This window comes from Candida metapsilosis, assembly GCF_017655625.1.
Source record: "Candida metapsilosis strain BP57 chromosome Unknown scaffold2, whole genome shotgun sequence".
In the NCBI taxonomy this organism is placed as follows: Eukaryota; Fungi; Ascomycota; class Pichiomycetes; order Serinales; family Debaryomycetaceae; genus Lodderomyces; species Lodderomyces metapsilosis.
In genome coordinates this window covers 1,044,670-1,058,319 of record NW_027138160.1, presented here as the reverse complement: position 1 = coordinate 1,058,319, position 13,650 = coordinate 1,044,670, and the positions used below count along the sequence as shown (strand labels likewise).

Genomic DNA, 13,650 nt, shown 5'->3' with positions numbered 1-13,650 from the left:
ACATTCTCTTTTTTGGAGTTACAAAACTAAAAGGACGATTAGTGAAATTTCTTTTTGTATTACTCACCTCAATGCACGTGATTACGTTGACTCATTATTTCTCTTATACACAATACAATATATAAAACCAGTTTAATTTTTCATTAATTTTTTTTTTTTTCATGGTATTGAATCAGATTCATATTCTTCTGCTTGTATATATATCGATTCATTCGGAGTTGAAATAGTCTCATCCTTCATTTTCAAACAGACCCCCAACAATAGTATTGCATTATTCAAAACACACCTGCACAATATGTCCAGATCACCATCCTTAGGATCTCGGTCCTACAATTCTGTACTCGACTTTAAAACAAATTCACCCACTACGCCCACAAGCTCGGCCCCAAATAAGCTACATTCCAAAGGATGGGTAGTTCAAAAGTTTGGTGGTACCTCGGTTGGTAAATTTGCTACTGAGATTGTTGACAATATTGTTAAAGACTTTGTCAAGCTGAATCAGGTTGCTGTAGTCTGTTCAGCAAGGTCTTCCAAGACAAAGAGCGAGGGTACTACTTCCAGGTTGATACGACTGGCCGATTTGGCTGCTGATAGTCAGGACTTTGGTGCACTTTTGGATGTTATCGAGAAGGACCACGTGGACAATTGTGGAAGTTTGATTCAACTGAGTGCTATCAAATCACAATTGATTGAGGATATCAAGGCGGAGATAAAGCACGGACGTGATTTACTTCATGCTTGTCAGATCATTGGAGAGATTAGTCCAAGGTCGTTGGATTCAGTGATGTCAATTGGTGAGAAATTGTCGTGTATATTTATGACTGCATTAATGAAGGATCATGGATTAAAAGCGGTATATCTAGATTTATCTGATTTGATACCATTGAGCTATGATTTCACCGACGGATTTAACGACGAATTTTACAAATTCATGGCGAGAGAAATTGGGTATAGAATAAATCAAGCCACAGAGGGTGATGAAGATGTCGTTCCTGTTCTTACTGGGTACTTTGGTATCGTTCCAGGAGGATTACTTAATGGGGTTGGAAGAGGTTATACTGATTTGTGTGCAGCCTTGGCTGCCGTTGGAGTTCAAGCAGACGAATTGCAAATATGGAAGGAAGTGGATGGAATATTCACTGCTGATCCAAGAAAAGTGCCAAATGCTAGATTATTGGATAGTGTGACCCCTGAAGAAGCAGCTGAATTGACATATTACGGAAGTGAAGTTATACACCCCTTCACCATGGAACAAGTCATTAAGGCAAAAATCCCCATTAGAATCAAAAATGTCATAAATCCTCATGGTAAAGGGACAATCATTTATCCTGACAACATTGCAAGACGTGGTGAAGCCACTCCACCTCACCCTCCTGCAGCATACGAAACATTACCTGTTAGCTATATCACTTCTCACAAAAGGAGATCGGCCACAGCAATCACTGCCAAGCAAGATATTGTTGTTGTCAATGTCCATTCGAATAAAAAAACTTTAAGTCATGGTTTCCTTGCCCATCTTTTCACCACCCTTGACAAGTATAAACTAGTGGTTGACTTGATCTCAACGTCAGAAGTGCATGTATCCATGGCCCTTTCGGTTCAAGTAGATCAAGAGCACCAATTGAAGCACGCATTATCTGAGTTGAGCAAGATGGGTACGGTGGATGTGACGAAAAAAATGACAATTGTTTCCCTTGTGGGCAAGCAAATGGTGAATTTTATTGGCATTGCTGGGAATATGTTTAAAGTGTTGGCTGATGAGAGAATTAACATAGAGATGATTAGTCAAGGAGCAAATGAGATCAATATAAGTGCTGTGATCAATGAAAAGGACACGCTAAGAGCATTGCAATCTATACATGCCAAGTTATTGGAAGATAATTATGCTTACGAAGGGTCAGAAAGTGGTTCCTCCGCTATTGACATACGATTGGAGGCGTTGAGAGCTGGAGAATGAAATGAAAAGTAATAAATAGAAAATGAGTATGACACATCAAACATTGAGTAGAACTATTTGTTAATCTAAATATCGAAATCACCACCCTCTCTGTCATCCTTATTCTTGGCGCCTTCACTCAATTTCTCTTGCTGATTAATCAACTCTTCGTATTCGCTAACCATTCCACCTAATAATTCACTAGCCAACTTGTGATAAGCTAATTGGGCTTTAATGAGTTCCAAAAATTCTTGCAAAGGCTTGGCATTTTCAATTACATTTTGCATGATGTTGATTGCATCTTCAACAGTGTTGGCAAAGTCGTCTTCGGCATTTTCCATATCGACTCTCAACTTTGACTCCTTGGCTGGGTTGGTACAATTGGTCAAGTTGTATCTACTCAAGTCATAATCAATGCGCTTCTCTTCAACCTTCTTTTGGATTTTGTTAGATTGTGATATTAATGAACGTAAAGTTGTTGTCAAAGGCGTGTTAAATTTCAGCTTGATCAATTGATCTTGACCCAATCTCGCATTAGCAATCTTGTTCAAGTTAGATGAGTACAAGTCCAAACCTTTAATTAAAGGATCACTTGCATCGGAACTTGAATCGGTCTCTTTAGTCAAGATACTGGCATCTGTGGCTCTACTCAATGCATGGTACAATGTCTTTGGTGGCTTGCTTTCGTTACTTCCTGCATTGATCAAAGCGGCTTGTGCTTCTGCTGTGGTGGTTGCTTTACTCAAGTTGTTGAACCTGGTAGTTACATTGGTACTAAATTCAGAAAATGATTCTTGTAAATTGGTAGGATAGTCGTATGACTCGTTTTCATAATTGGAAGTAACTTTCAAAACATTCTTGTACAACAGTTCAATGTTGTTACACTTGTTAGCCAATTCAATATACTCAGAAGGTAATTGGGATATATCGTCTTGATTAATCTTTCCCATTTTTTCTTGAACCATTCTTGATGTTCTTTGTGCCAATGGTACCACCTCCTTGTTGAATTCGGTGCTGATTCGATCACCAAATGATTTGATGTCTTTGGTCAAGTTTGAAAAGTTAAATGACATGGCTGTGGATTTGATGTGTTATTGAAGAAGAAGTTGGAATTGGAGACTGAGGAGTTGTTGTTATGTGAATTCGACAAAATTGAAGGAGGTATTTGTGAGTTTGCGTTTTGACTTTTTTTTTTTTTTTGTTCTGTTGGCATTTAAGGGGAACCAAAGAGAGAGAGAGAGAGAGAGCTACCACTCACCTTGTCTCTACACGATAATGGATAAAATATAACTTGTATACTGATGATACTATACATTCCTCAAAGCTCCTTTAGTTTCTTAAAATTTGTTTCCATTGTTGTGAAATTCCAAAACAGCATCAGTCAACCGTTTTCCACTTTCAATGATTTCTTCATCATTATTGAGGGGTGCATAGCATAATCTAAAAAAGTTACTTCTCTCCAAACTAAACTTTTGATCAACTGTCATGTTGTATCCAGGAACAACCAAGACCCCATGACTAATAACCTTCCACAATAATTGTTTCATTGCTGATACAACTTGGTCACTTGCCACTTTTCCCTCAGCAGGATCCAAAAACTTGACCTTAAAAGTAACAAACATTCCTGCTTTGGGGTCAATTACATCAACCAATCCTTTTTGAAAGGCTTCCGATTGGTAAATTGAATGCAACAAGAGGTCTTTTCTGTGAGAATAAGTTGCTCGCATCTTCAATATCCAGTTCAACCATCCATCCAAGCCACCCAATTTGTCATTGATAATGTTATTCACAACTGTTTGTGCTAACCCTGATGCACCCCTGTTTGCCACTTCACCATAATTTTGAATGGCCTCAATCACCTTTTTGTGTGCAATAACAAACCCAAGACGCAATCCAGGAGCAAACAACTTGGAAAATGTCTCTACTCTGATTACACGTCCCGTGGTGTCGAGCTCCAAGTATGAAGGTGTCAAGTGATCAGATAAATACTCTTCAATAGTTAAGTCATTTTTTAAATCTGCTGGGTCCACTTTGTTGTTGCTGGAAAATCTAGATGAGTTATACTTTGGCAAAGTCAAATACCCGTATGGATCATCCTCGATGATTACAAAATTGTGCTCCTCTGCCAACTTGTAGACTTTACGACGAAATTCAACTGTCTGTGTATACCCTGTAGGATTCTGTCCTGTGGAAATAGTATACAATGCTTTTGGTTTTGGCAAACTTGGGTTCTCTTTTGACCAATTGACCAATAAACTTTCCAAGTGATCAAAATCAAGTCCATCGGACTCTTTAGATAAATTGATCTTGACTGGCACAGCAACACCACCGACATTGTTTACAAATTTGAGAAATGGTGTAAATGTAAACTCTTCAACAAGGACAACATCACCAGGGTCCAAGATTGCATCACAAGCTTTGTTTAACCCATCACTAGCGCCAGTAGATAAAATCAGGTTCCACTCAGAGTACGCAGGTTTATGCGTTTTGGTGATAAATTCTTTGGTAAACTCCAACAATGGTCCAAGTCCTGCAACTGGGCCATACTGTAAACCCCTTGACAAATCAAGCAATTTTGGATCGTCCGTGTGTCTTGATATGTGAAGGCTGTTGTTTCCGCTTTTCGCAGTCCCATTAGCTTCTTTATGACCATTAAGGTGGCCACCGTGCTTTGATTGGTGCTCAAATGGGAAATTGACCAAATTCACATCAATGGAGTCAATTGGGAAAAATCCATCGTTTGGAGTACCGTATGACAACAACAAGGGTTTTGGGTGTGGTTTAAATCCAGTGGGTGGTGCATCTGAGGGCACGTTTGCAAAGTGGCTCGATTTTCTTGATTGGGCTCTCTTGGAGATAAATTGGGAAGGGTCAGTCATAGTAATTCGTGGGGGTAGCGGATTGTAGGGGTTGTTTATTGTCGGAATGAGTATCTCTATATATACTCGAGTACTGATATTGTCAATAATTGGTGATTATGTTGAAATGTTTGTTGAATTAGTAATCTCTTTTGAAGCCACATACCCTGATTATTGTTTTTGTGTAACTTACCACAGTTTTAAATTCCGAGACAATAACGGATATAAGCAAATGATAAATTTACAAAAAAATACATTGTTCATTACTACTATATCCACATTCTCTAGATATCCATTTCTATATCGTCATCTTCCAAATAATCAATGCTTCTGCACGCACTATACTCATCAATCACTCTCACCACCGATTCCTTACACTCACTAAACATGTCAACCACACGCTCCATTTCTTCTGCTGAATTGTCTTCAGTATAAGTGCTCAAGTATGCTTTCCGTTTCACTAATAGATCATATTGTCTTAGTATCCTGTTGAATACGTCGATTATGGAAGTGTTGTTGGATATTTGTATACCCTCGAGGTGTGAACCCTCCAAGTAAGGAGATCTTTTGCCATGTACGACGCCAACAGACCTTGACGTCCAAGGAACGAAATTTGTTCGTGCTTGCACTTTTAATATTCCTTTTCTTATCTCGTTGCGATCTAATTTAGATCCACTTATTAGATAATTCATCAAACTAATGTAAGCTATCTCGGGTGGTGAAGTCAAGGATGTCGGCGACGTTGAAACACAACGATTGGTTTTGTATCTATCATCAGACAACTCTAGAAACATGTCGTACTCATTGACATAATTGTGATGGGACTGAGTGCTGAATGGCGCCACTGAAGTGGTGAGGAATTTCAAATCTGGAGTTGGAATTAAGCTCGACATTACCGATTCAATTGAGCTGTACATGTAACCAGGGAATCGCATGGGATTACTCACGGACGCACTGACAAACGCAATGAGTTTATTGGTGCCTTGAAATGAAGTGGTGTTTGATATTATTTGGTCTTGTAATGACCCACTTTGGTTGAAGATTGTATTTTCAATAGTATTCAAAGCATCGTTGTGAAATACAAATGTTGCATTACTAAACTCAATCAATCTCTTCAAAGTTAGCAAACTGTTGTAAGGTTGTACAACAACATCACTGGTTTTCTCATTGGAGGGGAATATCGAATTAGTGGTGATAATCTTCTTGCTTGTATATCTGTCTTGTAATATCTCCAATATTTTAGAGCCACATCCCAGCCCTGTACCACCAGCTACACTGTGAAACAATTGAAATTGGGACAAATTGTCACACTTGTCAGCTTCCTTGTCTATTATATTCAAGATGCTCTCGATATGCTCCGATCCATACTTGTATCCATTAGACCAATTGTTGGCGGCACCACTACCGTGGTCACTTACATGAGTATTTCTTGGATTAAGCATGGGTAAAGCATTCAACGCTTTAGTGACAACAGAAGGTTCAAGATCAATAAGTACAGAACGAGGGGTATATGTGTTTGAATCTGAAAATGTAAAAAACAACTCAGGATGATCTTCTCGGTATAGTCGTTTAGAGTCTGTGGATGTATCCTGGTTTGATGTTTGTGAGTCTAGGACAGATCCGTTTGCAGATTGTGGGTAAGGGTTTGGTGTACCATCTTTGTTTATTCCATGTTCTAGGGCCAATTGTTGCCAGTATTGCAACCCCACTTGATTCCCACACTGTCCTGCTTGTATTGTAATGGTTTCACTATCATTTAGTTAGTAATTTGATTCAAACGTGACTTTCAATTAGCTCTAGATACATACCCTGGCATGACACTAAGATTGTTGTTGAAAACAGCACCAAAATGGTCTACGCGTAATGAATTTTTTTTTTTTGTTTACACTTTGGCAGAGAGAGCGAGAGAGAGAGAGAAAATTATCAACAAACTTTACAGAACCAGTTCACTAGAGAGCAAAACAGTCACCCACTTCTCTACACTTTCCTTCTTCTTATTGAAAATAACAAAAATGGTTTATATTTTTTGGTATTGATGAACTATTAAATAACGTATAGAATTTTTTGAAAGCAATTTGCGTGAAAAATATCAACAAAGAGCCAGCACCTCACCAAAACTAGAAAAAGAAACAACTTTGAATTGTGTAAGATTATTGAAAGAAAAAGGACGAAAAAGTTCAGCAAAATCAACATAGGTCTATAATATAGGAAAACTCTCTTCTCTTTCTCCTATTATCATAACCTTTTTGTATTTGGTATATCTGACCTGCAGTAGTAGTAAAACACCTTTCATCCCATCCCAATTGTGATCAGCACCAGTCAACAAATTCCCCACCAACCCTCAAGCTGCTTTTTCTGTTCCGTGATTGACAACACTTTATTTGAAAAGGAAACAAATTCCACGAAAAGAAAGGAAAACAAAAATAAAATGGTAATGTAAAAGAAAGCAACGTCTAAAACTCAAAGGATTATTCATCTTTAAGTTGATCTCTTCTTTTTACATTTGCTTGGACTACCAGTGGTAGTTACGGTACTGAATGAAGTTCCACTAAGGATTGAACTAAGGTCAGCACTACCCGTAGTGACGGTTGGTTTTGGTCCACCAGTTGGAGTAGTAACAATTGATGAGGTGGTGGAGGTATCTTTACAGTTACCAAATGCAGCAGCCAAAGCGTTAACGATAACTGATTTAAGGGTGTCAAAGTTCAAGAAAGCTTTGATAAGTGATGGAATCAAACCAGAGTCAACCAAAGCGTCAATCAATTGGCCAAGAGTGATGGCACCAGATGAGAACAAACGAGAAATCAATTCACCACCAAAAGTGTAAAAGTCAGGGTCAACAACTAAAGCTTCGACAACTTGGTTAGCCAAACCAGAGTTTTTCAATGATTCCATCAATGAAGTAAGAATGTCTTGGGTGTCTCTAGCGTAAACTGGTGAAGCATATTCAATACCTTTAATTTCTCTCTTGTCAACAGCAGAAGAAACGGCAGCAGCGTTAATACCCAACAAGTTACCAATGATGTTTGGCAAGTTTTCAATCAATTCACCAACCAACTTGAAGATTTGAGTGTAGAAAGCACAATCGTTAATAAGGTCTTGAATAACATCAACAGCCAAACCAGAGTCGTTCAATGATTTCAATAAAGTGTCCAAGTCAATCCAACCGTTCTTAATAGCAGCGACAACGACATTGATAGTAATGTTTGACAATGTTGGGTCTGAAATAAGGTACTCAATAACACCTGGGGCCAAGTTGGTGTCTTTGACAATTGCCAAGATATCAGTGACAATTTGGGATTCTCTTTTAACAACTTCAGATTCAGTCAATAAAGATCTCTTGGTGTTGTAATGTTCCATGTTGTGAAGGGCATTGTTGGCAATTTCAAACTCTCTTGGAGTCAATTCCAATGGAGCTGAAGCAGCTGGTAAAGCAGCAACGGTGGAAACGGCAGCTGTGAAGAATAATGTGACTGAGGCAAAGTTGAATTTCATCGCGAATGGATAAAGGTGAGTATTAGTTGATTGATGATAGAAAGAAAGAAGAAGAGAAGAAGAAGAAAGTTTTTGAAAATCAGTTAAGAGAAATTTCAACCCTATTTATATAAAACTGAGTGGATTGTGCACTTACAAAAAGCCTCAAAATTGTGGAACCCTTTTTGTTGTTATTCTCCTCTCTCTCTCTCTCTCTATTTCCCCCTTGTTAACCAACTTAAGTAATATGTGGAAAGGGCTATTGTGAAAATCCTATTGTATACCAAAACCCTTTGACATGTTTATAAATTTAAAGTTTTTCCCAAAGTAGAAAATAGAACGATTACATTGTTAAGATCTATTTTAAGAACCATAACAATCATTTATATGAAGTTTTTTTTTTTTTGTTTTGTTAAGGTATAAGGTTTTAATTTCGCAGCATCAACGGAATATTTGTTGCAAACACAAAACCTTTGAAAGAAAAAAAATGAAAATTTGGTACTCACTTTCATTACCCTTTTGGGAAATTTCAACTTTCAAAGCCCATTTTCTTTTTCTAAACTGAGTTAACAAACACAATACATGTCCTTGTATATACATATACTCTCCCTCGTCTAGATTCCTATTGTAGGAAATACGTATGGAAACAAAAAGCGGACTTTACGAGAGCTGTCGAATCTGAAACTCGTATGGCCCATCGCAGACATTTTTAAAGAGTCTCTTTCAGCAAGTAAGTGATACGTCATACGTGTGGATGATTCTGCAGTACCGTTGTGTGTTGCACGCTTTGTCTTCGCAAATGCAAGATTTGAGCAACTCATTAACAGTATAAGCAAATAAGAAGTCCTCCTTGATAGCATGTAAAGGTGCAGGCCAATTCCTGCATTCCGTCTTCAAGTATCTGGGGTTCTAGAACATGCCTGACTCAATTCGGAAACTCATGCATTGTTCATATGTGGTTTAGTGAAGATAATTTACCCCAAACTTGTCAATGTGTTGGTAGGTAGCGCAGATTACCTCTTTCCCAAAAAAGGAAATTTTTTTTTTTTTCTGCTGCTTCAAAATCTCTCCACAAAACAAGCGAAATTTTCTTGGGATCTTTCTCTCTCTCATAACCATTTTAGCTCCGTTCCCCTTGCCCATTAGTTATGACATTCTGCATTTCGACTAAACTTAAACTCTATTCCTAGATCAGAAAGAAAGAAAAAGATATTCGGAATTAGCGGAGGAAGCTTTTGCTGCAGCTCTTTGCTTATTTTGGAAATACAAGCTTTCTTTATTTTGCCGAGATCTCTGAAGAAAAAATGCGGTGCTGTTTCTCTTGCCGAAAGTATTAGTGTCTGGAACGAAACTTGTATTGTGAAGTAACAGTCGAGTACATTTAGGCACGATTGGGCTCCTTGTGAATTATGGGTAAGCTTGAGTCTCTCTACCATTGTGCACGTGATGAACGTTTTGTTGGTCATTGAACTTGAACATTGCCGACCCCCCGTCCTTATTGGCTGTCCATAGCGTGTCAATTGCGGATCCCCTATCCTTATTATTGTCAATGGTGTGTCAATTGCCTCGAATGTTAAGATTTGTGTGGTAATGAGCTGCATTGATTAGAATTTTATTGGTAGCGTAAGATCACAATCACGTGCAGGTATATCAAATTGATTGTTTATAGAAGTATTGATTTTTGCTGGAAGTGTGAGTAGTGCCATGTAGACACTCTTTGGCATGGGAAGAGGGTAGCATGCCTTCTGACACTTTCTGAATTTTTTGACGAATTTGATGTTCCAAGAATTGGCTTAAATTTTTGACAAACAACTTTGCAAATGTTAAGATTTTCCGAAAAATGAGACACAATCTCCCCAATAATTGCAGCTTCCAAAAATTTAGCTTAAGGGTCAAGCACTTGATACCACCCCACTAACCATATTTTCAACACCAGCCAGGTATTTTCAACACCAACCATGTATTTTCAATCAGTGACTTCTTGATATTGCCTTTGGAGAGGCAATTTGCACTACAACTCAGCAAAAATCAATGTAAAATAATAAAATTTCAACTTTCTGATATTAATAAAAAAAGAACTATAAAAGATAACGTAGGGGGTATGGATTAGTCAATTAGACTGATCTCTTTTTTCTGCACTTCTTTGGTGGGCTGGTGGTAGTGACAGTGCTCAAAGTGCTGCTTGGAACTGAAGCATCAGTAGTAATTACGGCGCTTGGAATTGAGGTGGTGGTAGTAGGGATGCCAGTGGTTAAGCTACTCATACTTGAACCGAAAATGGTGGAAAGATCAGCGCTTCCAGTAGTGATGGTTGGTTTTGGACCACCAGTTGGCTTAGTAACAATTGTCGATGTAGTTGGTGTGTCTCTGCAGAAACCAAGTGAAGCACTCAATGCCTTCATAACAATCTTTTTGATAGTGTCAACGTTCAACAACAAGTTAAGAATAGGTGGAAGCAAACCAGATTGGACTAAAGCTTCACCCAATTGCTCAAGGGTAATGGCTCCTGAGTTAAATAATTTAGTAACCAAGTCAGCACCAAAAGTGTAAAAATCAGGATCAATAACCAAAGCTTCAACAACTTGGTTAGCCAAACCAGAGTTCTTTAAGGACTCCATCAACGAAGTAAGAATGTCTTGGGTGTCTCTAGTGTAGATTGGAACTTCATCTCTCTTATTGACGGCATCAACAACATCCTGTGGACTAACTCCAGCTTGAGCAGCAACAGCAGTAGGCAATCCCAGGACCAAGTCACCAATCAATTTAAACATTTGTGAGTAGAAAGCACAGTCATTGATAAGATCTTCGATAACACTAACAGCTAATCCAGAATCATTTAATGACTTCATCAAAGTGTTCAAATCAATCCAACCGTTTTTAATGGCAGTAACAACAACTTGTTCAACTACTGGCTTGATCAATGGATCTGAGATAAGGTAGTGAATCACCCCTGGTGCCAAGTTTGTGTCCTTTACAATTGTCAATATTTGAGTGACAATGTCTGATTCTCTTTTGACAATCTCATCGTTGGTTAACAATTCTCTTTTAGAGTTGTAATGGTTTAAGTTGAAAAGTGCATTGTTGGCAATTTCGAGCTCTCTTGGAGTCAAGTCCATTGGTTGTGGAGATATTGACATTGATGAAACGGTCGAGACAGCAGCAGTCAAGCATAATGTAATTGAGGCAAAGTTAAACTTCATTGTGGACGGTGTTTTTCAAGTTGTTGTGAAAAGTAGAAGTGGTTATTGGTATAGAGTAAAAGGATTTGTTTTTGAAGGGGAGTTTGCTTCATTATTTATATTGTCTCCCATCTATCCTTGACTTCAGCTCAAGTGCTTAATTGTATGAACCCCTATTCTAATCCTAATGAAGGATTCTTGTTAATACCCGAATTAGGGAATTATCGTGGGTATATGTTTCGCAAAAACCCACTTTTGTTGCAATTCAGAATGAGGCGTTTACTAGATGTAGAAATTCTAGAAATTGCCAAATTCCCAATGGATGCCACAGAAAGTCCCTTACATGGTATACTTGTGAGATGTAAATGCTTGCGTTAACTTCAGTTTCCTTTTTACTTTACTTTTTTTTTTTTTTCCTACTCCCAATTAGGTTGCAAAACTGTCTTGGCACACAAAATCGGAATATAAATGTCACGTCAGTTTCCTATTTAGTACTTTGCATCTTGAGAAAACGATCGGTCCTGTCCGTATACTTCCACGGCTAATTGCTATTGTTCTATACAAAAGCCTCAAAATAAGCTTTGCCTACTGAGATCCTCTTCCGATACGTTGGTATCTTCCATTGTTTCGCTAGTCAAAAAAACAATAGCCGATCTTTCATTTGATCCATCATGAAAAAGCGGAAAATAAGAACCGTGTCTCACACAACGCATTCTGGTTCGTGTGGGAGAGGTAGCTACTGCTTGAGATGTGGGGGAGGGCCTTTGTTCCAAATAAGGAAGTGAAATGAGCCATACAGTATTATTACCTTGCCAGAATCGGAAATATAATATACACATCTGCACTTATTTACATGCGGGCCCAAAAATCAATTTCAAGCACAGTTGTGTCCTCGCTATAAGCCCTTAGCGGCCAACTTTAGTCCCATATGGCTTTGGCTTCCACACTTCTCCATAAGTCTTGACGGAGGCTTACAAGAAGAGCGATCCAGAGACAATGTTCGTATATTTGCGAGTCGGTTCAAAGCCCAATTGTTCCATACCCGTTTGTTAAAAAAGTTCTCCTACTCAATTCTATTCTATTTTGTATGATTCAGCATTTTGCTACCTAAAGCGCAAAGAGGCGTGTCTTTGCAGGAATTTTTTTTTTTTGATTCTTTACTATTTTAGGAAGTGGAGGTGCATGATTTTCTCAAAACATACAAACTATAGCGGGCATCAGCGGGCAGTACAGGCGCGAGCTTTCTAGAAAAAGGGGAATTGCATAGCGGGAGTTTCAGAAGAAATTTTTCAAAAGGCCTCATTAGAAACTCCAGTGAAGTATTCTCGAAGGTGGCTTTCACTCCATTTCCAATTGTGTTGTGGTTATTTAGAGATGAAATTGACTTTGTGGTTTCTCGGTAAAAATTGCGTGCGGATTTAACCGGCACGCACGGATTAAAAAAAAAAAATCGGAGCGAGAGAGAGAGCGACAACCTGTGAGCACCGAGAATCAAAATTAAAACCAAGTCGCTGGTAAATTTGGCGGGAGAAGGAAAAGAGAGAGTGAGAGAAAGAGAGAAGGTCTGTACTTCATTGCGACGGACGCGACAAGCTGTCACTTCTCGATCTCATGAAATTTCACTTTTTATTATCTCCGTGTTGTATTCCGTGTAAGACTTTTCCTAATCATTTAAAGTTATGCTTTCTGTCTTACTCGTTATTATAAAAGCCCATCAGAGAGATAAAGATAATGTCAATATATGCAAGCGAAGTTGTTGAATTTTTGGTTATGTAAATATTTCTTGGTCTCTTTATTATATAATTTTGCGATGCTCCGAAGTGCAACAAAAGCTTTCCGATCCAGGGGGTCAACTGCACATGCTCTTGTCTTTATTATACAAACTCTTTAAAGAGAACCCTAACCCTGTAACCCAATTACCGCATTCTCACGCCAGTGCAGCAAATCATCCGGTAGAGTCTATTTTGTTTTTTTCGGACATGAAATGGAAAGCCCGGCCAAAACCCCGAAAAAGTACACAAAAGAAAAAGTCTCACTCTTTGAAATTTTTAGTTGTTTAGATTCAATTGAATGATCAAAGAAAGGGAGACAAGGAGAAGATTTTGCTTAAAAGATAACAAAATTTACAATACTTATTTGCAAGAAACAGAACAAGAACAAGAACCGGCGACGACAATTTAGCTCTTCAAAGTAATCAACAGAA

General features: G+C 38.3%; 6 protein-coding genes across 6 annotated transcripts; 1 reads left to right on the top strand and 5 right to left on the bottom strand. All coding sequences in view use genetic code 12, as the record gives it.

Moving 5' to 3' along the window:
• Nucleotides 1-295: 295 nt before the first annotated feature.
• Nucleotides 296-1,957, top strand: HOM3 (aspartate kinase; the record flags this gene model as incomplete). Its single annotated transcript, XM_067690754.1, has 1 exon — nt 296-1,957. One exon carries the CDS (start codon nt 296-298, stop codon nt 1,955-1,957), a length of 1,662 nt encoding a protein of 553 aa, XP_067549188.1.
• Nucleotides 1,958-2,022: 65 nt separating this feature from the next.
• Nucleotides 2,023-3,009, bottom strand: GVP36 (Gvp36p; the record flags this gene model as incomplete). The annotated part of the gene is made up of 1 exon (XM_067690753.1): nt 2,023-3,009. One exon carries the CDS (start codon nt 3,007-3,009, stop codon nt 2,023-2,025), a length of 987 nt encoding a protein of 328 aa, XP_067549187.1.
• A 264-nt stretch (nt 3,010-3,273) lies between these two features.
• Nucleotides 3,274-4,815, bottom strand: ARO9 (aromatic-amino-acid:2-oxoglutarate transaminase; the record flags this gene model as incomplete). The annotated part of the gene is made up of 1 exon (XM_067690752.1): nt 3,274-4,815. One exon carries the CDS (start codon nt 4,813-4,815, stop codon nt 3,274-3,276), a length of 1,542 nt encoding a protein of 513 aa, XP_067549186.1.
• Nucleotides 4,816-5,078: 263 nt separating this feature from the next.
• TUB4 (gamma-tubulin) lies at nt 5,079-6,610 on the bottom strand (the record flags this gene model as incomplete). Its single annotated transcript, XM_067690750.1, has 2 exons — nt 5,079-6,543; nt 6,603-6,610. The coding sequence occupies 2 exons, from the start codon at nt 6,608-6,610 to the stop codon at nt 5,079-5,081; spliced, it is 1,473 nt and encodes a 490-aa protein (XP_067549185.1).
• A 662-nt stretch (nt 6,611-7,272) lies between these two features.
• I9W82_001948 (uncharacterized protein) lies at nt 7,273-8,289 on the bottom strand (the record flags this gene model as incomplete). Its single annotated transcript, XM_067690749.1, has 1 exon — nt 7,273-8,289. One exon carries the CDS (start codon nt 8,287-8,289, stop codon nt 7,273-7,275), a length of 1,017 nt encoding a protein of 338 aa, XP_067549184.1.
• A 2,093-nt stretch (nt 8,290-10,382) lies between these two features.
• I9W82_001947 (uncharacterized protein) lies at nt 10,383-11,468 on the bottom strand (the record flags this gene model as incomplete). Its single annotated transcript, XM_067690748.1, has 1 exon — nt 10,383-11,468. One exon carries the CDS (start codon nt 11,466-11,468, stop codon nt 10,383-10,385), a length of 1,086 nt encoding a protein of 361 aa, XP_067549183.1.
• Nucleotides 11,469-13,650: the final 2,182 nt, after the last annotated feature.